The sequence below is a fragment of the Misgurnus anguillicaudatus genome, chromosome 6 (genome assembly GCF_027580225.2).
Source record: "Misgurnus anguillicaudatus chromosome 6, ASM2758022v2, whole genome shotgun sequence".
Taxonomy (NCBI): domain Eukaryota; kingdom Metazoa; phylum Chordata; class Actinopteri; order Cypriniformes; family Cobitidae; genus Misgurnus; species Misgurnus anguillicaudatus.
Genome location: NC_073342.2, coordinates 4,068,443 through 4,090,538, shown reverse-complemented (window position 1 = coordinate 4,090,538; position 22,096 = coordinate 4,068,443). Strand labels below are relative to the sequence as shown.

General features: G+C 39.3%; 1 protein-coding gene across 1 annotated transcript; it reads left to right on the top strand.

The window, feature by feature from the left end:
- Positions 1-1,886: 1,886 nt before the first annotated feature.
- Positions 1,887-21,112, top strand: flnca (filamin C, gamma a (actin binding protein 280)). The gene is made up of 48 exons (XM_073868377.1): positions 1,887-2,256; positions 3,527-3,775; positions 5,887-5,984; positions 6,678-6,828; positions 7,068-7,186; positions 7,287-7,364; positions 7,466-7,628; positions 7,708-7,908; positions 8,063-8,119; positions 8,551-8,688; positions 8,777-8,903; positions 9,004-9,140; positions 9,227-9,420; positions 9,524-9,637; positions 9,711-9,854; positions 10,011-10,134; positions 10,216-10,376; positions 10,506-10,596; positions 10,672-10,841; positions 10,925-11,042; positions 11,132-11,394; positions 11,479-12,076; positions 12,176-12,349; positions 12,809-12,971; positions 13,099-13,259; positions 13,355-13,522; positions 13,652-13,775; positions 14,005-14,161; positions 14,247-14,436; positions 14,540-14,563; positions 14,658-14,902; positions 15,060-15,159; positions 15,269-15,409; positions 15,524-15,652; positions 15,761-15,934; positions 16,019-16,182; positions 16,277-16,478; positions 16,567-16,719; positions 16,948-17,070; positions 17,150-17,386; positions 17,468-17,737; positions 17,899-18,036; positions 18,134-18,249; positions 19,250-19,382; positions 19,491-19,667; positions 19,806-20,024; positions 20,179-20,391; positions 20,477-21,112. Exons 1-48 carry the CDS (start codon positions 1,887-1,889, stop codon positions 20,662-20,664), a joined length of 8,148 nt encoding a protein of 2,715 aa, XP_073724478.1. The 3' UTR covers positions 20,665-21,112.
- The last annotated feature ends 984 nt before the right edge of the window (positions 21,113-22,096 follow it).

Genomic DNA, 22,096 nt, shown 5'->3' with positions numbered 1-22,096 from the left:
GCTTTGGTTGCTGTGATACTTCTACCTTGTTTATCAGTCATTGAATGATGCGCCGGTTAGTAATTGTGATATTTGTCCCACCCCTTTTCCACTGTGATTGGACCGGCGAGTGAAAAGTGCCAATGTTAAGCTGAGCGTTTCACCAAAAGTTAAAAACTTAAAAAAAAAAAAAACGCTAAGTGCCGGTGCTCAGCGCGGACAAAACCCTCCAGCTGCTGGCATTTTTGAAAAGCGCGACACTTCCATCGAAAACAATGAAAACATACACTGGAATAAATAGGGCTGAGTATTGGCAAAGGGCCTCACGGTACGATATATATATATCGCGTTACATTGCGACACGATACGTTGCAGTAGGTTGCATGTTACGATACATTGCAATACTTTTTCTTTTTTTATCAAAATGTAAAAAAATAGAGATGGATTTTTTTTTCCTTTTTTTTAAAGCCAAAGTGCTTCCACACGTCGGCTTTGAAAGCTGCAGGCATTTTAAAATTTTCTGTCATTTTCTCACTACCGCTAACTTCTGAGACATTGGCCGAATGGTCGTATTTGACATACAATTAAACAGCGACAACTACAGCAGCGGCGGAGGAGGTCGTTTGATGCACACAGAGGGATTTGCTGGCTTTCAATATCGATACTAGAGATTGAAATATCGATACACTATTGTGGGAAAATTTACCACGATAGTTAGCTGTATCAATATTTTTGCCCCGCCCTAGGCATAAATGCCTTGGTGTGCACGCCCCTCATAGACGGTTTCATCGGACGTACATGCGGTGATGCGATACGCGTCTGCTCCGAACTTTACTCACGGTCGAAAATAACAAATGTTTTGGTTTCCTAGGTAATCTGTGTGTTGTTTATTTTAGTTGTTATATAAATAAACTACATTTAAAGAACTTTATTGTTATTTATTCTCAGCGGAGTTCACCGGAAGTTACGTGTTGACCACAAAAGCCGCTTGTTTATGTTGTTACTGCTGAAACCGTCTATACAAATAAGAAAACTCATAAAATACGTACAAATTCCTGTGAGATCAGATTGTAGGCATAACACAAATTGGTGTTTTTAATTTTTTTCGTAATTTAGTACTGCTCTGAGTAACTATTTAATGTAACAGATGTAAACATACAGTCCACAACACACACAATAACTGAATTTACAAAAAACCCGGTTCAAAACAAAATAATAACAGAAGAATATGTGTACATTTCAGTCAACAAGAACTGTATAAATAAATAATTTAGCATCAAAGGGCTCTGCTTGTATTCAGAGATGTTCTCTTTAAATAATGATTTATAATAGCTTGTCATGTATCCTATGTGGCACAGACGCTATAACACAAAGTGTGGCCGGTGTCACGCTCTATTTTTATGACTTTGTCACGCAGGGCCGATGAGCGCACAGGACAGCCTCCCTGTTACTCCAACAGTCCCAAAATAAGTGTGTGTATCTCCACAAACCAATCACAGAGTGTCTCACACAAAAAAAACTCTTGGTCAGACTCCTGTATACAGCATGACATCAGTGTGATGTAATCCCAGGGGTCCTGAGCCCTTTAAAAACCCCTTCATTCACGCTCTCCCCATGCATTTCAGACAACAGCTGTCTGCTTTCAACTTCATCTTTCATAAAGTGATATCCTTCAGCCTCCAAGCGTCCATTAAGAAGGAGCGACTACATTTGCCACTACACTGAGAATTAAAAAAGGGGACCGGCGCCTTGTAAATCGTAAATCGGATAATCTATCACCGTCTTGACAGAAGAACCTCTTTCGCAGGCATCTGTGAAAGCCTGTGTGTTTTCTCTAAACTTCATCCGCGTTTCGACCCGTTCGAGGCGACACCCTCGCATTAGACGTATAAAAGCAAAGGTGCATAATGAGCAATTACTCTCATTTCGACGACCAGCCGCCCCAGTACAACCAGGGCACAGACCTCGGGGAAGAAGAGGAGGAGATGCCAGCCACGGAGAAAGATCTGGCCGAGGACGCGCCTTGGAAGAAGATCCAGCAGAACACCTTCACCAGATGGTGCAATGAACATCTCAAGTGCATTAATAAGACTGTCACGGACCTCCAAAAAGACCTGAACGATGGCCTCAAACTTATCGCTCTCTTGGAGGTCCTCAGTCAGAAGAAAATGTACAGAAAACATAACGTCAGACCAAACTTCAGACAAATGAAGCTGGAGAACGTCTCAGTGGCGCTGGAGTTTTTGGACAGAGAGCACATCAAATTAGTGTCTATAGGTAAGATCTGATTTAACTGATTAGTTTGAAGTTTAAAGTGAAAAATTTTATTGTCAGATATTATTACATTATTATACATGGTAATAACATTTCTATTACTATGAACAGTGAGTTATTTGTGCTTCTCATACTTAGTAACTCTTTATAATAGCATTAACAAACATCATTTCTGGGTGGTTTGCATTTGTTGTATCTGAGTACGGATTATTGACAGACCTCTATCAAACACATTCATAAACTTTATCTGCTCATTACCTCACTCTCTTAAAGTTGAGGTGTCGGGTTAAAGTTTAGGAGGTCTATTTCAACACCGTCTGTGAGTTCACTTCAGACAATCTCACCGAAATGGAAAATAAGTCATAAATCTTGTGTGCTGAAAGACAAACATGAAAGTTTATTTTAGGTCTGCCCAGCCATATTATAAATAGTATTAGACGAGACATATCATCTGGCCTCCCTTTGTGTATAGAAATGTTGACCTCTGATCTATTTTTAGATATGATATATAATTGCACTACAGTATGTTAAATTCAGCCCAGTCTCACGAAATTTCGTTGTATAGTCACGTAATTTTTTGATTCTTTTTTCGTGAAATTATCATACATTTTCACGGTTTTTCGTGATCGTATAACAAATTCCTGTTTTCGTGTGATTATCACGTATTGGTTAACTGTTTTGTCCTATTTTCTTACCATTGTAACTTCGGTTTAGGGTTAGATTTACATAAAATGACATCCATACCCAAACCCAACTCTATTCCTAACGCCAGGCGACATATAAAAAATAAATCAGAAAAAATAGTATAAACCAATACACAAAGTGACATTCTAATGCAAGCACCAAATCTAACCCTAAACCGAAGCGACAATGGTTTAAAAACAGGAAAAAGTTGAGTAACCAATACGTGATAGTCACACGAAAACAGGAATTCGTTATACGATCACGAAAAACTGTAAGAAAAAATAATTAAATAAATTACGTGACTATATCACGAAACGTTGTAAGACTGGGTAGGTTAAATTGTACTGTAATCAGAAGACTTGACTTCTAAACAGCTCATATTGCTTGTCATCCAGAACAATAGTATTCAAGTACATGCTAATCTGATTGATTGTACTGCAACTGTTTTGCCATATTTTTTGTAAATGTAGTCCGCTGATGTCCCATTTTTCAGTCATTAGCAGATAATGGCTTAGCTTATCCAAGCATAGACTCAATGAATTGAAATCTCATGTACATCAATTTACTCAACGTCTTCTGTCCTCTATAGATAGTAAAGCTATTGTAGATGGGAATCTGAAGCTAATTCTCGGTCTCATCTGGACACTCATTCTACATTATTCCATCTCCATGCCAATGTGGGATGATGAGGACGATGAAGAGGTTAAGAAACTCACACCTAAACAAAGACTGTTGGGCTGGATTCAGAACAAGGTTCCAGAGCTTCCTATTAACAACTTTAATAAAGACTGGAGGGATGGCAAGGCCCTCGGTGCACTGGTGGACAACTGCGCCCCTGGTAAGTAAACATGACGACATGATACTGTATGTGTGGTTTAGCTTTTAGCTTAGTTCGACTTTGGACAGTGGTGGCTGGGTATAGGGAAGCTTGATAAACCCAGCTAAAGCTAGACCCACTACCCTGAGACTTGTCAGGTAAATTCTGGCTACTAATACTTTGACATTCAAGTTTATTTCATTTATGGACATGCTGGCCTACTTTTTGCTCACATGGATATATACTTGAGGACAGCAGTAGTGAACTAAAGTGTTTACTTAGTGTAGTTGATATGAAGCAGTCCTCGTGAGACAGTCATGACCATACAGGGTGCTACTGTCTTTTGACAAACCACAGCAATTATAAGCGCATACACTGTGCTGGTTATTTTATATTAAGGTTACATTGTACATCTGTTCGGACAGTTTTGTTTACAGTGTTTAGACAGCGGAGCGGGTTTATGAGAGGCCTGAAATCATAGGTGATTTTTAAAAGTATCATTGTTTCAATAAAACAGACTATTATTTAGTTTCGAAGATTGAAAATTTACATTTACACTGTAAAAAAAATCCGTAGAAATTGCAGCTGGGTTGCCGGTAATTTACCGTAGATTTAAATTCATGTTATTTATAGGCAACATTTTGTTCAAAGTTAAATGAATATTAAGCATTTATAAGTCTTTGTCTTTACAGAGTAAAACTAAAAAACAGCATCAAGCAAAACATTCTGGGAAACAAAATCTGTAGCAAAAAAAAACAGAAAATGGTTGATGATGATTTCTGGTTCCCAGAATGCTTTGCATGAGACTGTTATTGTATAGTTTTATTCTGTAAAGATAAAGACTTGTTAATATTTAAAATTTATTTAACTTTGAACAAACTCTTGCCAGTAAATAACATAAATGTAAATCTACGGTAATTTACCGGCAACCCAGCTGCAATACCATTGTAATTTCTACAGATTTTTTTTACAGTGTAGTGCAACCTGCCCTCACAGAAAAACTACTTTCTATGAGGGGGTGACACTGTAAAAATAATATCATATCAAAAATAAGTAACATATATTTTAATGTTACTTTAATTTAACAAATTAAGTTCAACTTGTTTTTCCAAGTTATGTCAGCTTATCACACGTCAAATTAAGTTCATGCTGCATGAAGCATGAAGGTCCATCCCTAACGCCACCCCAAAACCCAGTCATGTAAAAAGTATAAGTTGGATCAACTTAAAAAATTACTTTAATTGGAAACACCTAAAAAATACAGTTAAGTCCAACTTTTCACTTTTGAAAGTGTAGGGTAAAAGCAGAACGCACAAAATATTGACATATTGAATGACATAAGTAGCCACCAATTCACTAAAACATAAAATAGTTTCAGATTACCATGATATTGTGTAGGATTGTGGACATGCCCTACACTGTAAAAAGTTAAAAGTTGGTTCAACTTAAAAAGGCGGTTTTCCAGACCTAGTCCTAGACCAAAAAATAAGAGCTGTCTAAACTGAAAATAATTTGTACTGATATATCTTAAAATACATCAGTGCCCTTTGTTTCGCCTCAAAATGTACACAAGTAATGTTTTTAGTAAGGCATGATTGTTAAAACTAGTTATACTTCCTAATTAAACTAAGGCCTAGTCCTGGCTTAAAGCAACACTAAAGAGTTTTTTTTTACCTTAAAATAACGTTTTCAAAAAAGTTTCAGAAGTTCATCCACCCGAAACATTCACATTCGCTTTGCAGCCCTCTATCGGCCAAAACCGCACTAAAGAAGTTTCCAACCGTCGGGTCGCGGTCCTGTACTTCTAGTGAAAACTACAAAAACTTGCTTTACGGCAGACTTACAATCCAATCAGAGCCAGCTTTGCGGCAGTAGGCTAAATTATTTACGACAGTGGTAATGGACAATTCCGCTTACAACCTGTAGGGGGAGCAAAGAGCAAAAACTCTTTAGTGTTGCTTTAAGCTATACCCCAAGAAGTAAGTTATCTGCTTGTCTGAATTAATTCATATTAAAACCAAATTTTAAAAGCAACCTGGTAACTTACTTTTTCTAATTTTTTACAGTGTAAGAAGATTTCTCATGGAGATAAAGATTCACTCATATAATACTATGATATTATCTTTTTGCAGGTCTGTGCCCTGACTGGAAAGCATGGGACCCCAACCAGCCTGTCGAAAATGCCCGTGAAGCCATGCAGCAGGCTGACGACTGGCTTGGTGTTCCACAGGTAACCATCCACTCATTATTACAGCTACACTACACTAGGTAATGAGAGTTTTATCCCATACTTCAGTCTCAATTTAGGAAGGTCATATCTGGGATTTGTGTTAAACATTACAGTGGTTTCAGCACTTTGGCAGGGTGTTTGTCCGTTCTATTATTCCTATTGGTAAAGTGTGAGATTCCATGGATAGTGTAACGTGTGTGTCATAAATACTTGGGGCTGAATGCCCTGCTGACTATTGAGAGGTATGTGGGAGGGGTCTGGCTCCGGGTAAATCCTGTCCCTGGATTGTTGAAAGCCACTCTGAAACCTCAACGCTCTGCTGATAAATATAGTATATGAAGAAATTGCCACCACCGTGTGATGGTGGAGCAGAAGTGATGGTTTAAAGAAAATGGTGACGCTGATTTGTAGTTCTTGCGTTGTTCCCATATCCATTTTGAAAACATATTAAAAATAAACGATTCTCAAAATAGTCGGGATTGTGTCAGTTTTGCACTCTTTGCTCCCCCTGCTGGATAACTTGATAAGAGAGGGACATTTTAAAATGTCACCATTTTAATATAGTGACATATATTTTGAAAAAAAAATTTCAGGAACAGTTTTTTTTGCAGGAACAATTTGCTTATTATTTTGAAGTTGCGAAAACAATGACTTTACTTACCATCTAACATCAAATGAATCTTTGATCTGTAGGTGATAGCTCCAGAGGAAATTGTGGATCCAGACGTAGATGAACATTCGGTGATGACATACCTCTCTCAGTTTCCCAAAGCCAAACTAAAGCCTGGAGCCCCAGTGAAGCCCAAGCAGCTGTACCCCAAAAAGGCAAAGGCCTATGGACCTGGTGAGAAAGCAGACAATATGAAATCTGGACTTTCCAGAAAAAACAGTTTCTGCACTACACATAACTCAACTGTTGTGATGTGTAGTCATTTTCAAGACTAAAGAAGAAGTATTTGTGCTTTGTTTGGATACATTTAACTTCAAGAAACAACACATATGCAATACGTACTGGAAAAACATACAATTTTCAAAGTGTTGACCTTAATAAAATATTAGCTTTATGTGTTTTCTTATAAACAGGTATTGAGCCTCAGGGGAACATGGTTTTAAAGCCAGCAGTGTTTACTGTGGAAACGCTTGAAGCGGGACTTGGTGAAGTAATTGTGTATGTAGAAGACCCAGAAGGCCATACAGAGGAGGTGAGAGGCAGGAGCCTTCTGTAATTTCCTTTTGTAATTTCTAGAAAACCACAAACTGCATTTTAAAAAATATATCCAAAATTATCTTTTATTTTGTTAGGCTAAAGTTGTGCCCAACAACGACAAGAAAAGGACATTCTCTGTCACCTATGTGCCCAAAGTTGAAGGTCTCCATAAGGTACTTGAACAGCTGCACAACTTAAATGTTAGAAATATATTGAGTATTTAACCAATTTCCCTCAAGTGGCATGTTTGAAAATGTTTATTGCTCTACCCCAGGTTAAGGTACTCTTCGCTGGACAGGACATTGATAAGAGTCCCTTCATGGTAAATGTGGCAAAAGCTCTTGGTGATCCAAACAAAGTCCAAGCACGTGGTCCTGGTCTGGAGCCAGTGGGCAATGTCGCTCATAAACCCACCTATTTTGACATCTATACAGCAGGTGAGTGTAAAATGAAAGCTGTATTTTGGGATACATTTTTCACTAAGACGGTCTTGCTCACAGTTCTGTCACATTCCAGGTGCTGGGGCTGGTGATGTTAGTGTGGTCATTGTCGATCCTCAGAATAAAAACAACACCGTGGAAGTTATTCTGGAAAACAAAGGTGATAACATATTTCGTTGCACATACAAACCTGTGCAGGAGGGACCCCACATTATCCATGTGAACTTTGCCGGACAGCCGATACCCAACAGCCCCTTCAAAGTGCAGATCTCTGAGGGTGAGTATCTGTTTTACTATGTTTCGTTTACTCATCTCTCATACTGTCTCCACTCTGAATTCTTCAAATATCTTTAAAATGGATACAGAACAGTCAAACAAAAAATCGGTCAAAGAAACTCCGCCCACCCAAACACACTTGTTTATTTTTGTAGCACCCCCAAAACCCCCTGCCGTGGCTCCGGTCCAGATACATCCTGTTAAAAAGAAAGGTGCGCCGTCGTTCACGTTAGGCTTTGCACACGCCTCGGGTCGATGTGTCTGTACCCTACTGGGGAGTACAATGTTTTGGCTTATTGCTTTTAGCTACACATGGGCTTGCTTGTGTCAGCTTATTGCATAAGCAAAAGCAAATTTACACAATGTGTAAAGTGTGTGCTTATATTATAGGGCCACAGAAATGGTGAAGAGTGACATGTAAAGTGTAACTGAAATTTGGTGATTGTTGTTTATGTTGTTTAAAATAGAATATTATATTTGCACAGGTGTCCTCTGGGAATTTTAATGTGATTGTTTCAAAGAGTTGTTCATTTCAAATGGCATTTTGCTCACAAGGATTGCGGCATACAATATATCTTACTAACGTTGCTTCAGTTTGTGCTTGGTAGACTTTATAATCTATTTATTTGGTTTTATTCTTCAGCTAGCAATGCCAATGCCTGTCGGGCCACTGGCCGAGGACTGCAGCCTAAAGGTGTTCGTGTTAAGGAGGTGGCAGACTTTAATGTTTTTACCAAAGGGGCAGGAACTGGAGAGCTGAAGGTCTCTGTAAAAGGCCCAGGTGAGTCATTTCTGAACTGTCTGTCTTTGCTCCTTCCACTTCTCATTATAATTCTGTTAAAGAAATTCATACAACATTATGTTTTCAGGTGGAGCAGAGATACCTGTGAAAGTACGTGACGTCGGTGACGGAGTATACAAATGTGACTACTGTCCTGTTCACCCTGGAAAATATCATGTAAACATAACATGGGGAGGACAACCAATCCCACGCAGGTAAAAACTAACAGCACATCCTAATGTAATGTAAATATACACTTTTTGTCACATATATTTCCTTCAGTCTCAACACTGCTTCAAAATATGTTTGCTGCAGCCCATTTGAAGTGGAGGTTGGTGCAGAGGCTGGACCACAGAAAGTCCGAGCTTGGGGTCCCGGCTTGAAGACTGGAATGGTTGGCAAGTCCGCTGATTTTGTCGTTGAGGCCATTGGTACAGAAGTGGGAACTTTAGGTAGGTCATTCTAGCTAGAATTTCTTTATGGAGAAGGTAGGTTTGAAGGATGGCTAATGCTTGTGTGATATATCTGTTCTATAAAGGGTTTTCTATTGAGGGCCCATCTCAGGCTAAGATCGAGTGTGACGATAAAGGTGATGGCTCCTGTGATGTGCGATACTGGCCCACTGAACCTGGCGATTACGCAGTGCACGTCATCTGTGATGATGAAGATATCAAAGACAGCCCATTCATGGCCCACATACTCCCAGCAGCCAATGATGTCTTTCCTGAAAAGGTGATGGACATATAGAAAGAATATTAAGGGAAAACCTTTCATGTTCTTTACAGTTATGTTGGCAATGGCAGTGTTGTTAATTTGGGTGGGATCTTATATTTAGGTAAAAGCCTTTGGACCAGGCCTGGAGCCTTCTGGAGTTATTGTCAACAAACCAACTCAATTCACTGTTGATGCCCGAGCAGCCGGTAGAGGGAGCCTGAAGATCTATGCTCAGGTGTGTATATATGTCAGAGTCAGGTAAACTCAACTTGGTAGTGCAAATTGGTTATTGATTGTGTTTTTTCCAGGATGCTGAAGGCTGTGTCATTGACATTAAGATTACTGATAAAGGGGATGGAACCTTTCTTTGCATATATGTTCCAACCAAGCCAATAAAACACACCATCATAATTTCTTGGGGTGAGGTCAACATACCCAAGAGTCCCTTCAGAGTAAGTTTTTAATGCAGGTTCATTATAGAATTGTGTGTTTAATACCATCAGTCATTGTTGTTTTAAAGATTTTGTCATTGTATGTACCTAACATTTGTCTTGTCATTTGCATGTCTTTGTTTACTGTTAATAATATATCACTTTAAAACTCTCTAGGTTCTTGTTGGCGAAGGTTGTCACCCTGACAAAGTTAAGGTCTTTGGGCCAGGGATCGAGAAAACTGGCCTAAAGGCTAATGAGCCTACTTACTTCACTGTGGACTGTAGCGAAGCTGGCCAAGGTTTGTTTACAAGTTGGAGTTTTCTATTCCCTTTGTATGACACAATATGATGGTCTTTTAACCATTGTGATTTTGTCACAGGTGATGTCAGCATTGGGATCAAGTGTGCCCCGGGTGTGGTGGGTCCAGCAGAGGCAGATATAGATTTTGACATAATTAAAAATGACAATGACACCTTTACAGTCAAGTATACCCCGCCTGGCCCTGGCCGGTACACCATTATGGTGCTCTTTGCAGATAAGGTACAACAATTTTCATGCAAACATTCCTAGACATCCTGTTTTTAAGGACACATTCAATTATTTTAAGACTTAAGTTCAACACTAATGTTGAATGATTATATCAAGCAATCACATTTGGGTGTTTGACAGGAAATCCCGGGCAGCCCATTCAAAGTTAAGGTGGAACCTTCTCATGATGCTGGTAAAGTCAGAGCTGAGGGACCTGGGCTGAACAAGACAGGTAAGTGTCAGCCATGTACTTAAACACTTTACCTACACCAATTATGACTGACTCAGTTATACAACTGACTTTCAGGTGTTCAAGTGGGCACTCCAACCCATTTCACCATCTACACTAAGGGATCTGGAAAGGCTAAACCAGAAGTTCAGTTTAAAACTGCTGTCAAAGGAGATGCTGTTAAAGACTTTGAAATCATTGATAACCATGACTACTCCTACACTGTGAAGTATACTGCTCTTCACCAGGTAAGGACCACTACTGTTTTCTATTTTTAAATTGCCTTCAATAGGAATAAGCAATGACACAATGTTCACTTTGAAATATTTAGGGTGAGATGGCCATCATGGTAACATATGGAGGAGACCCCATTCCCAAAAGCCCTTTTAACGTCACTGTAGCCCCATTATTAGATCTTGGCAAAGTCAAGGTTCAAGGACTTAATGAAAGTAAGCATTTTAGCTCAAGGTTGAACCACATAAATTGCTTCTGCTTACAAAAAATGTATGCCTTATACTGAAATAAATTTGTTTCGCAGAAGTGGAAGTTGGAAAGGATCAGGAGTTTACTGTCAACACGAAAGGGGCCGGTGGACAGGGCAAGTTAAATGTGGGCATAACCTCACCATCTGGTCGACAAATACCTTGCAAATTAGAATCAGACAAGACCAAGCAGTCCACCGGTGTGAAATACATCCCACCTGAGGAGGGTCTTTACAAGGTGGACATCAGCTATGATGGGAACCCTGTTCCAGGAAGTCCCTTTTCTGTGGAGGGGGTCATGCCTGCCGACCCCTCAAAGGTAAATGACAGCATTTTGGTTCACTTGAGTATGTGAAATGATTGCATGAGCTCTGTAAATTAATGCTACTGTACTTCACACTAGGTGCGTGCATATGGGCCAGGACTTAAAGGTGGTATTGTGGGTCAGCCTGCACTGTTCACTATAGACACTAAAGGTGCAGGTGCTGGCGGTCTGGGTCTGACATTGGAAGGCCCTTGTGAGGCTAAGATCGAGTGCCAAGACAATGGTGATGGCACCTGCTCTGTTGCCTACCTGCCTACAGAACCCGGGGACTACAATATCAATATCCTGTTCGGGGAAGCACATATCACTGGCTCTCCTTTCAAAGCTGTTGTCAAGTCAGCTCTGGATGCTGGTAAAGTAACAGTGAGTGGCCCAGGACTGGAGAAAGCTAAAGCTGGAGAGGTGGCCAGTTTCACTGTGGACTGCAGTAGGGCTGGAGAGGCTGAACTTACCATTGAGATTGTGTCAGATTCAGGGGCTCAAGCTGAAGTTCGGATCCAAAAGAACAATGATGGGACCTTTTCAGTCACCTACACTCCTCTTTTTCATGGGATGCACACCATCACCATTAAATATGGAGGTCAGCAGGTACCCAAGAGTCCCATACATGTTCAAGTGGAACCCTCTGTGGACACAAGTGGAATTAAAGTGTATGGACCGGGAGTTGAACCAAGAGGTAATATTGTAGATGCTATTACCCAAAGCTAAACATTTTAACAGTATGTGTGTTCCTTGGGAATCAAACCCGCCAAATTGACTTTCTTTTTTTGTAAAGGGGTCCTCAAGGAGGTGACTACACACTTTATTGTGGATGCCAGGGCACAAACAAAGACCAAAGGAAATCATGTCAAGATCCGCATCATCAATCCATCTGGCGCAAACACAGATGCATATATCACAGATAAGGGAGATGGCACCTATAGAGTGGAATACACTGCTTTTGAGGATGGTATGCCACAGCAAGTGTTGAATGAATGGGTTTACTAAAGAAATTAAATTGAATGGCCCTTAAAGTGTTACTGAGAATAATATTATCCATTAACCTTTTGTGTAGAAGCCTGAACAGCCTGAAAGACGTATGTTTGTACTAGGTACATTATACAAGAAGAGGCAATTATAAAGAAATACTGTATGCGGAGGAATGTCACAGATGCAGGGAGTTTATAAATAGGACATGCGTTATAATAAAAGGTCATGAAATAGTTGAGTCTCTGACCAGCACCTTCTGCAAAGTTGGCAAGAAGTACAAATTATATTAATAATATTAACAGCTGCAGTTTCCCTAATAAACTGGGCCTATATATAAACATTTAAGGACACAGTGCACAATCTTAAAGCTATGAAACTTCAAAAGGTTCTTATTTGATCTATATATTAAATTACAAACAAACATTCTTTGCTTGTGTAGGTCTGCATCTGATCGAGGTCTTTTATGACGATGTTGCTGTTCCCAAGAGCCCCTTTAGGGTGTCGGTTGTAGAAGGTTGTGACCCAACTCGTGTTCGTGCTTATGGTCCAGGACTGGAAAGTGGGCTGGTCAACAAACCCAACTGCTTTACAGTGGAGACAAGGTATATGCTGTATATTGATATATAATGTCTATGTGTAAAAGGAAAAGACACTGCTATATCTGTTTGAGGCAGGATCAGTTTAGGATCATCTGTAAGTCACTGTACATCCCTTCATCATTATGTTTAGGGGTGCTGGAACAGGTGGTTTAGGTCTGACCATTGAAGGAGCCTCAGAATCGAAAATGTTCTGTAAAGACAACAAAGACGGTAGTTGCAGCGTTGAATATGTGCCTTTCACTTCAGGAGACTATGATGTCAACATTACTTATGGAGGACTTCCAATTCCAGGTAAAACAAACAATACATATTTTATTGCATTACCTATCTTTCAAAACCATTGTTCTATAGCTGTTAGTTTACTATTTTTCCACTGCTGTTCCCAGGCAGCCCATTCCGTGTGCCGGTGAAGGATGTGGTAGATGTCAGTAAGGTGAAGTGCTCGGGTCCTGGACTTGCTAACAGGGTGGCAGCACATGTTCCACAGACTTTCACTGTAGACAGCAGCAAGGCGGGACTGGCTCCATTAGAGGTGCAGCTGTATGGCCCAACAGGTAATTGACACACCCAGTCCTCTACGAAAATGACCTCAGTCAGCCTAACACACTCAATCACCCAATGAACAGTAGTGGATACACTTTCTGTCCTCTGGCTGGTGGTAATGTTGTTTTTCTGTTTTACAGGGGCTCTAGAGCCTGTCGTTGTTAAAAACAACCGTGATGGAACACATACTGTTAACTACACCCCTGCACAGGAGGGACCGTACACTGTGTCTGTCAAATATGCCAACCAAGAAGTACCTGGAAGGTGAGATCATAGACAGAGGCATATCAATTTCCAAGTTTGACCTACCAAGACATTTTGGGAAATAGAATAGGATACATTATAAGACTTTCTGGCTGTATTTAGTTATATTCACAAGCTTATGATGGTTTATGATGTGTCAACATTAGTTTTTATATCATAAAGCTGTATATTTCAAAATTCATGCGATATATGATATTTAAGTTCTCTTTAATTTTGTGGATGTTCACAGTCCATTCAAAGTCAACTCAGCCCCCATGCTTGATGCCAGTAAGGTGCGTGCCAGCGGTCCTGGTCTGGACACTAAAGGAGTGGCAGCCAGTATGCCAGTCGAGTTCACCATTGATGCTCGAGATGCAGGAAAAGGCCTTCTGACGGTCCAAATACTGGTGAGCTTTCACATAACAATTTCTGCATGCAGATATCTTTTGATCAAAATGGTTGCTATACATTTAAAATCGGTCTTTAATTTAGGACCCAGAGGGAAAACCAAAGAAAGCCAGCATCCATGACAACAGAGATGGGACCTACACAGTATCTTACGTGCCAGACATGACAGGCCGCTACACCATCACTATTAAGTATGGAGGAGAAAACATCCCATACTCACCCTACAATGTCCATGCTGTTCCCACCGGTGATGCCAGCAAATGTCTACTCACAGGTATTGCCTCAATTATCAAATTATTGTTTCTGGACTCTATTGTTTTGTCCCAACCCTGCACAATCCAAAAACTGATTTTTGTTTGTTTTTTATTTATTTCCAGTGTCTATTGGAGGGCATAGAGTTGGTAAGTCCTTGAGAAACTTTTTAACGTAATACCTCATACACTAAGTCATCTGTGTTCTTCGGTTTTTAACTATATCGTTATTTGTCATGAGCAGAAAGCCTTGGGCCCAACATTAGGAGGGCAGAGGAGACAGTCATCACTGTGGATGCTAAACCAGCTGGTAAAGGGAAGGTGACATGTACAGTGCTGACCCCTGATGGCGTGGAGCTGGACATGGACGTTGTAGAGAATCCTGACGGCACTTTCGATATCTACTACACTGCACCTGAGCCAGGCAAATATGTCATCACGATTCGCTTTGGAGGACAACACATTCCCAACAGCCCCTTTCAAGTCATGGTAAGTGATATTACAAAACAGGTGCACTTAGCCTGGACATTGCAATGCAGGGTTTTGAATAAGAGGATTCAATGTATCTAAATGACAGAATTATAGTATAACTGTATTAAACGTTAACTCAATCTGAATTGTTTCTTCATTCTCTTTTTTATTTCAGGCTACAGATCAGCCTGTTACACCAAGGGATGACAAAAAGCCTATGTTCCAACCATTAAACTTAGTTATTCCATTTACTGTTCAGCAGGGAGAACTCAGTGGTAACACATTACATTATTTCATTAATAATTGCATTATTTCTCTTATTCTGTTTATTTAGACAAAAACATTTCTAGTGTTACATTTTGTTTGCTGGTTGTTTATTTCCAGGAGAGGTTCGTATGCCCTCTGGTAAGACAGCCCGTCCTTTAATCAGGGATAATAAAGACGGAACGGTCACAGTGCAGTATCAGCCAACCGAGAAGGGATTGCATGAAATGGATATAAAATATGATGGCAACCACATCCCAGGTTAGACTCGCTTTTCACATGGTCTACACATTGTATTGAATCTTAAAGACTGACAATAATGCAGGCCCCAAAAAGCATTTCACAATCATAGTTTCAATGTAATTCAATTCACAGGAAGTCCTTTGCAGTTCTATGTGGATGCAATGAACAGTGGAATGGTAACAGCTTATGGACCTGGTCTGTGTCATGGCATAGTAAATAAACTAGCCAGTTTTACTGTTATCACCAAGAATGCTGGACAAGGTACTTAAGGGTGTTACTATGAAGCAAATTCAGATATTCTTCTATTGCATTCTTCCTAAAAATGTATGTATAATTCTTAAACATTTGTTTGTTGTTGCTATTTCATAGGTGGCTTGTCCCTGGCTGTGGAGGGTCCATCTAAAGCTGAAATCAGCTGCAAAGACAATAAAGATGGTACCTGTACTGTGTCCTATTTGCCTACTACACCTGGTGATTACAAAATCATTGTCAAGTTTGACAACAGGCACATTCCTGGCAGCCCATTCACTGCTAAAATCCTGGGTATGGCAACATCATCAATAAAGTAAACTAGTGTTCAATGTGTCTTTCTGTAGTCGCCACATGTCATTGTTTTTCTTTATGTAGGTGACGATTCACTCAGAAGGTCTCAGCTGAATGTTGGCTCTGCGGCAGACGTCTCACTGAAGATCACAGAAACAGACCTCAGCTTTTTAACGGCCAGCATCAAAGCTCCTTCGGGAAAAGAGGAACCATGCCTCCTGAAGAGACTGCCCAATCGACACATTGGTAGGCACTAGAAGCCATATTTTACTTTCTTCGTATTGTAGATGTTGTCATTGATTAACCTCTGCATCTTTTTTGTCCCCACCTCGACACATTGGTCTTTCCTTTACTCCGAAGGAAGTGGGGGAGCATGAGGTTAGCGTGAGAAAAAGTGGAAAACATGTGAACAACAGTCCCTTCAAGATTATGGTAGGGCCTTCTGAAATTGGCGAGGCCAGCAGGGTAAAGGCGTTTGGTAAAGGCCTTGTTGAGGCTCATACATTTGAAGTGGCAGAGTTCTTTGTGGACACTAGAAATGCCGGTAAGTTCTTAAATAACAATTCTCAACGATACATTAACAATTTAAAATCCAAACTTGTGATTTTCCTAACTGAAATTATTTCTTAAAGGATATGGAGGTCTTGGATTGTCAATCGAAGGTCCAAGTAAAGTGGATATCAATTGTGAGGATGTGGAAGACGGAACCTGCAAAGTGAAGTACTGTCCAACAGAACCAGGAAACTACATCATCAACATCAAGTTTGCAGAAAAACACATACCAGGTTACTTCCTTTGGTGTTTCCTTAAATTTACGCATTTGTCACACTTTTATAAAAAGTGACTTGATATACATTTTATCAGTATGTGTGCTGCCTGTGGACCTTTGCACTGCTAATGCAATGCTATACCAATTGAGCTACATAAACACTTACAAGGCAACATCCATTTTTACTCCCCATATTAGAAATATATAAAAATGTGAATTTTGTGTTTGCTTGTACATTCCATAGGAAGTCCTTTCACAGTGAAGGTAGCAGGAGAAGGACGCATGAAAGAGAGTATAACGAGAAAAAGACACGCTGCTTCTATTGCTTCAGTAGGAAGCACATGCGACCTCAACCTTAAAATTCCAGGTGAATTTAAAGAAAATCTTTAAAAGTGTTAGAACAATCATAACACTAGTTTAATTGCTTTCATTTTATTTTTACATAGGAAATTGGTTCCAGATGATGTCTGCACAGGAGCGCTTGACTCGTACCTTCACCCGTAGCAGCCACACCTACACACGTACAGAACGCACAGAAATCAGCAAGACTCACGGAGGTGAGACGAAGCGAGAAGTACACATGGAGGAGAGCACACAGGTTGGCGGCGACCCCTTTAAAGACGTTTTTGAGTCCTTACTAGGAAGAGAGCGACTGGGTAGTTTTGGTACATTGCGCCAGGAAGGTAAGAATGAAGAGTTATTAATACTTTATTTTGCTATCATCACAATCATTCATTTCATTATTACCTGTGACCTCTTTCTAGGTGACACAGGGATTCAGGGTATGATAGCCCAGGTGACCAGCCCTAATGGGAAGGTGACAGATGCAGAGATTGTTGAGAGTGGGGACAGCACATACAGAGTCTGCTTCATTCCTACTGAAATGGGCCCTCATACAGTCAATGTTAAATACAGAGGTGAACATGTTCCTGGAAGCCCCTTCCAGTTTACGGTTGGGCCCCTTGGAGAAGGAGGTGCCCACAAAGTTCGTGCTGGAGGTACAGGACTCGAGAGAGCAGTCGCAGGAGTTCCAGGTATGTTTTAATTACATTTAAAATGGCATTTAGTCTTTTAGTGGACACTTTCTTCTTAATCTACTTATGAAGGAACACTGTAAGAGATTTGCCACACAAGGGCTTTCAGTATCAGCAGTTGTTTCCCTCAAGTTCTGAACTTTATTATTGTTAAATGACAGCTGAATTCAGTATTTGGACAAGAGAGGCTGGGGCTGGTGGTCTGTCCATTGCTGTGGAGGGTCCGAGCAAAGCTGAAATCTCATTCGAGGATAGAAAAGATGGATCCTGTGGGGTTATTTACATAGTGCAGGAGCCAGGTAATGTTTATTATGAGTGTGCCTACATTGAAAAATACTTTCAAATGACAAATTCATCTTAAATCACTGTATATCTATTCTCTATTACACCTCTCAGGCGACTATGAAGTTTCCATAAAGTTCAATAATGAGCATATACCAGATAGCCCCTTCATCGTTCCGGTGGCAAAATTGTCCGATGATGCACGTCGACTTACTGTTACAAGTCTTCAGGTAAGCTCCAAACAGCCAATCTATGTCTTAAGAACAACTCTTCACATCTTGGAGTTATTTTCTTGCTTCAGTTGACTTTGGCTTGACATCATGCCATGAAGCTGCTTTGTAACAATATGTATTGTATTGAGAATGCCATCCCAGTGAAATGACATGACAGCTAAGATGATATACAATAGAGCCCACTAAGCACAGTCTAGTAGATGGAGCAACAGTGAAATGAAGACTTGGCAAAACATCTCTCATTCGGCCTGTGGCTCACTGTGTTATGTTTGAACTGTAACTGGACTCCATTGCTGTACTTCTGTCCAGGGGTCATATTATATTGCTGAGCAGGGATTAAGTGTTCTCAAGGGCCAAGGACATCATACCATTCTTTTATCTGGGGCACAAGCGCCAGTAAAATCCTCATGTGCCCCAGTTAAATTTTACTGACACATCCTTGTTTAATCAGGGAATCAGAACGTCTATATAAAATATTTACTTTTTAGTAGATAATTTAAGTTACTTGTTCTCAATAAGCTGGTTAAATGGGTAAGCAAAATGGTCTAAATTGATTCATCCGAAACGGATTCATTCAGACAGCTCACTTACTCTAAAAATGTCTGGGTTATTTTTGACCCATAATTGGGTGAATATTAGACACAACACATGTTGGGTTAAAAATAACCCGATCTCGAGCTGTTGTTATGCAACCATGGGTTATAATAACCCAGCAGTTGGGTTAAAACAACCCAGCATTGGGTCAATTTTAACACAAATGTGTTCTGTCCAATATTTACCCAACATGGCTTATAAATAACCCAGCAATTCTTTAGAGTGCTCACAGACTGAAGCATTTGGAGCAGTTTATTACTTTAATTATAATCAATACAGTTTAATATCTAATTATTAAGTTATATCTAATTACATATCTTATTATCTAATTATTAAATAAGTATTAAAAATTAATTATTGCTGTTGTTGTGTACTTTATAAACTTGTCCTGTCTCTCTTTCAGGAGAAGGATCTAAAGGTGAATTATGAAGCCCAATTTGCCGTTCAGAGGAATGGGGCGAGAGGTGTAATAGATGCTAAAGTTCACGCTCCCTCTGGTGTGGTCGAAGAGTGTTATGTCACTGAACTGGATAGTGGTGAGTTACTGTTAATGCTACATTACAAAAGTAATGATATATGGCTAACCTGTTATTTCAAATAGACCACCATCACTTACTCCGCATTACAATTTCCTCCTTTTGTAGACAAGAATGCAATTCGCTTCATTCCACGTGAGAATGGTGTTCATTCAATTGACGTGAAATTTAATGGAAGCCACATACCAGGTAGCCCATTCAGAGTTCGGGTTGGTGAGGCAGAACATGTTGGCGATCCAGGCATGGTATCTGCCTTTGGTTCAGGACTCGAGGGTGGCCGCACAGGTATGGGTCCACTCTTATTCTGCTGGATAAATATTGGTGATGTAATGACTAGTATTATGCCGAAGTTGTTTATACGCCTATGTAAGCAATTCATCACCTTTAACAATGTGTAAACCCTTTGTTCTTGTTGTTCTGTAGGGGTTGCCTCTGAGTTTGTCGTCAACACATGCAATGCTGGATCAGGGGCTTTATCTGTTACTATTGATGGCCCTTCAAAGGTCAAAATGGACTGTACTGAATGCCCAGAGGGTTACAGGATCTCTTATACGCCTATGGCACCAGGCAACTATCTTATATCCATAAAGTATGGTGGGCCACAGCACATTGTTGGCAGTCCCTTCAAAGCAAAGGTTACAGGTAAGACTTTTTTTGAAAAATTATCTTTTTTATTTTTTTAGAGGACTTCTTAAGAAAAGAAAAGATTAATTTAAATAAAAAATAATGACTGATAAGATTGTTTAACTGTTAAAGTTGCAACTATGGCTTTTCACATTTCCGTATTTTGCTTTAGGAATGCGTCTGTCTGGGGGTCACAGTCTACACGAAACTTCATCAGTCATTGTAGAGACTGTAACCAAAACCTCTAAGTTGTCCGGAGCGTACAGCTCTTTGGCCGGATCCAAGTCAACATCAGATGCCAGTAAGGTCGTGTGTCATGGCCCTGGCCTCTCCAAAGCCTATGTGGGTCAGAAGAACAACTTTACGGTTGACTGTAGTAACGCAGGTAAAATAAAAAAATCAATAATGCGTTATATGGAAAATATGTTGTGTTTAGAGAAAAAGTCAAGTATTTTCATTATTTTTTTCAGGTACAAACATGTTGATGGTTGGTGTTCATGGTCCCAAAACTCCATGTGAAGATGTAGCTGTTAAGCATATGGGAAACAAGATTTACAACGTAACCTATGCAGTAAAGGAAAAAGGAAATTATGTAGTTATTGTTAAATGGGGGGATGAAACTGTACCAGGTACTCCCTTCCACATCACGGTTCCTTAAAAACCCAAAACCAAACCTGCAGATTTCCACTAGTAAAGAATAAAACAGCACTGACTATTCAAGAGAATATAGATTTTAACCAAAACATTTATATTATCTTCTCACTCTATGAGAAAATCGTATTTTTGACAATTTGACAATACGCTTCTTTGAAGTTGCCGTTCTATAATTAATGCTAACCTGTTTGGTGCAAATGCATTTTTAATGGGTTTTTTTGGATGCCACCACTTACCTTAAATAAATGAAATGGGCTTGTTTTGTATAATCAACAGAAGAGATAGTTACAGATGATGGTTATGGGGAATGTTATTTTCTTAAAGGCACTTTTGTTAGTGACAACAGTGTATAGATGTATCCAACGCTTTTATATGCTTTATAGAATGTCATTTTGTTATCTTAACAAACAGTTTGATATGTGTTGAAAAATTTAAATAAAGACTTAACTTTATTAAGTGTGTATTTTTATTTTTGTTTATTTTGTCGGTATATATTGAAGTAAATGCTATTATGTTTCCTACTAGATTTCTTTTATCTACAAAAAAAGGATAAACTGAATATATGAATACAGAAACCATACATTTTATTATACACTGCAAAAAAAAAAAAAGATTTTTAAGAAACCATTTTCTTAGTATTTTTGTCTTGTTTTCAATTTTTTCTAATTTTTTTCTTGAATTTATTGTTTAAGAAAAATGTTCAAGATTCTTTTGCTTACCCCATTGGCAGATTTGTTTAGCTTTTTTTATGCACAAAATCACTTAAATTTGATATTTTTGGTCTAAAAACTAGACTTACTTTCTTGGGTCGTTTTGCTCATCAAGAAAAAGCATCTTAATTTAAGAATTTTTTGATATTTTTATGAAAACAAGACAAAATACTAAGACATTTTTTCTTGAAAATCATTTTTTGCAGTGTACAGGCTAGTCCCTGTAATACTACACAGAAGAACTAGATAACCCCCAATGTGTTGTTCTAAACCTGTATGTCTATTCTATTAAACACAAGATTTGTCGACATTGACTTCCCATAGTAGGAAAAACAAATACTATGGATGGCCAAGGGGAGGGTCACATGTGTGATTAGTTACTGCAGGGAATATTTTGTATGAAATTCACAGATATAAAATGTCACACATAGCCTATATGCATGCATATAATAAAGATAATGTAAAAATATAGGATTTCTGCCGAATTTATGATATAGCCTACATTTAGCGATCCTGACTGTATTTTGCACTTCATCACTAGTCATGTAGGACAAACTAAAGAACACTAAAGTTATATTTTTCATTTTTGGATTATGAATACATTTGTCTTATACCACAGTTTTAATAAGTGTATGTCAATTACTGTTTAAGCTAGTTTGCTATGATTATGAGTATTACTTACCTCACTCTCTGAGAGGTTTCTGCTGCTGCGTATCCTTCAAAATG

What these genes read in the sequence shown, in the direction of transcription:
- flnca (XM_073868377.1), top strand. Translation starts at nt 1,887, where the DNA reads ATGAGCAATTACTCTCATTTCGACGACCAGCCGCCCCAGTACAACCAG. An exon ending in GGACAACCAATCCCACGCAG is followed by an intron (nt 8,904 to 9,003) that starts GTAAAAACTAAC and finishes TGTTTGCTGCAG; the next exon opens with CCCATTTGAAGTGGAGGTTG. An exon ending in GGTTCAAGGACTTAATGAAA is followed by an intron (nt 11,043 to 11,131) that starts GTAAGCATTTTA and finishes TTTGTTTCGCAG; the next exon opens with AAGTGGAAGTTGGAAAGGAT.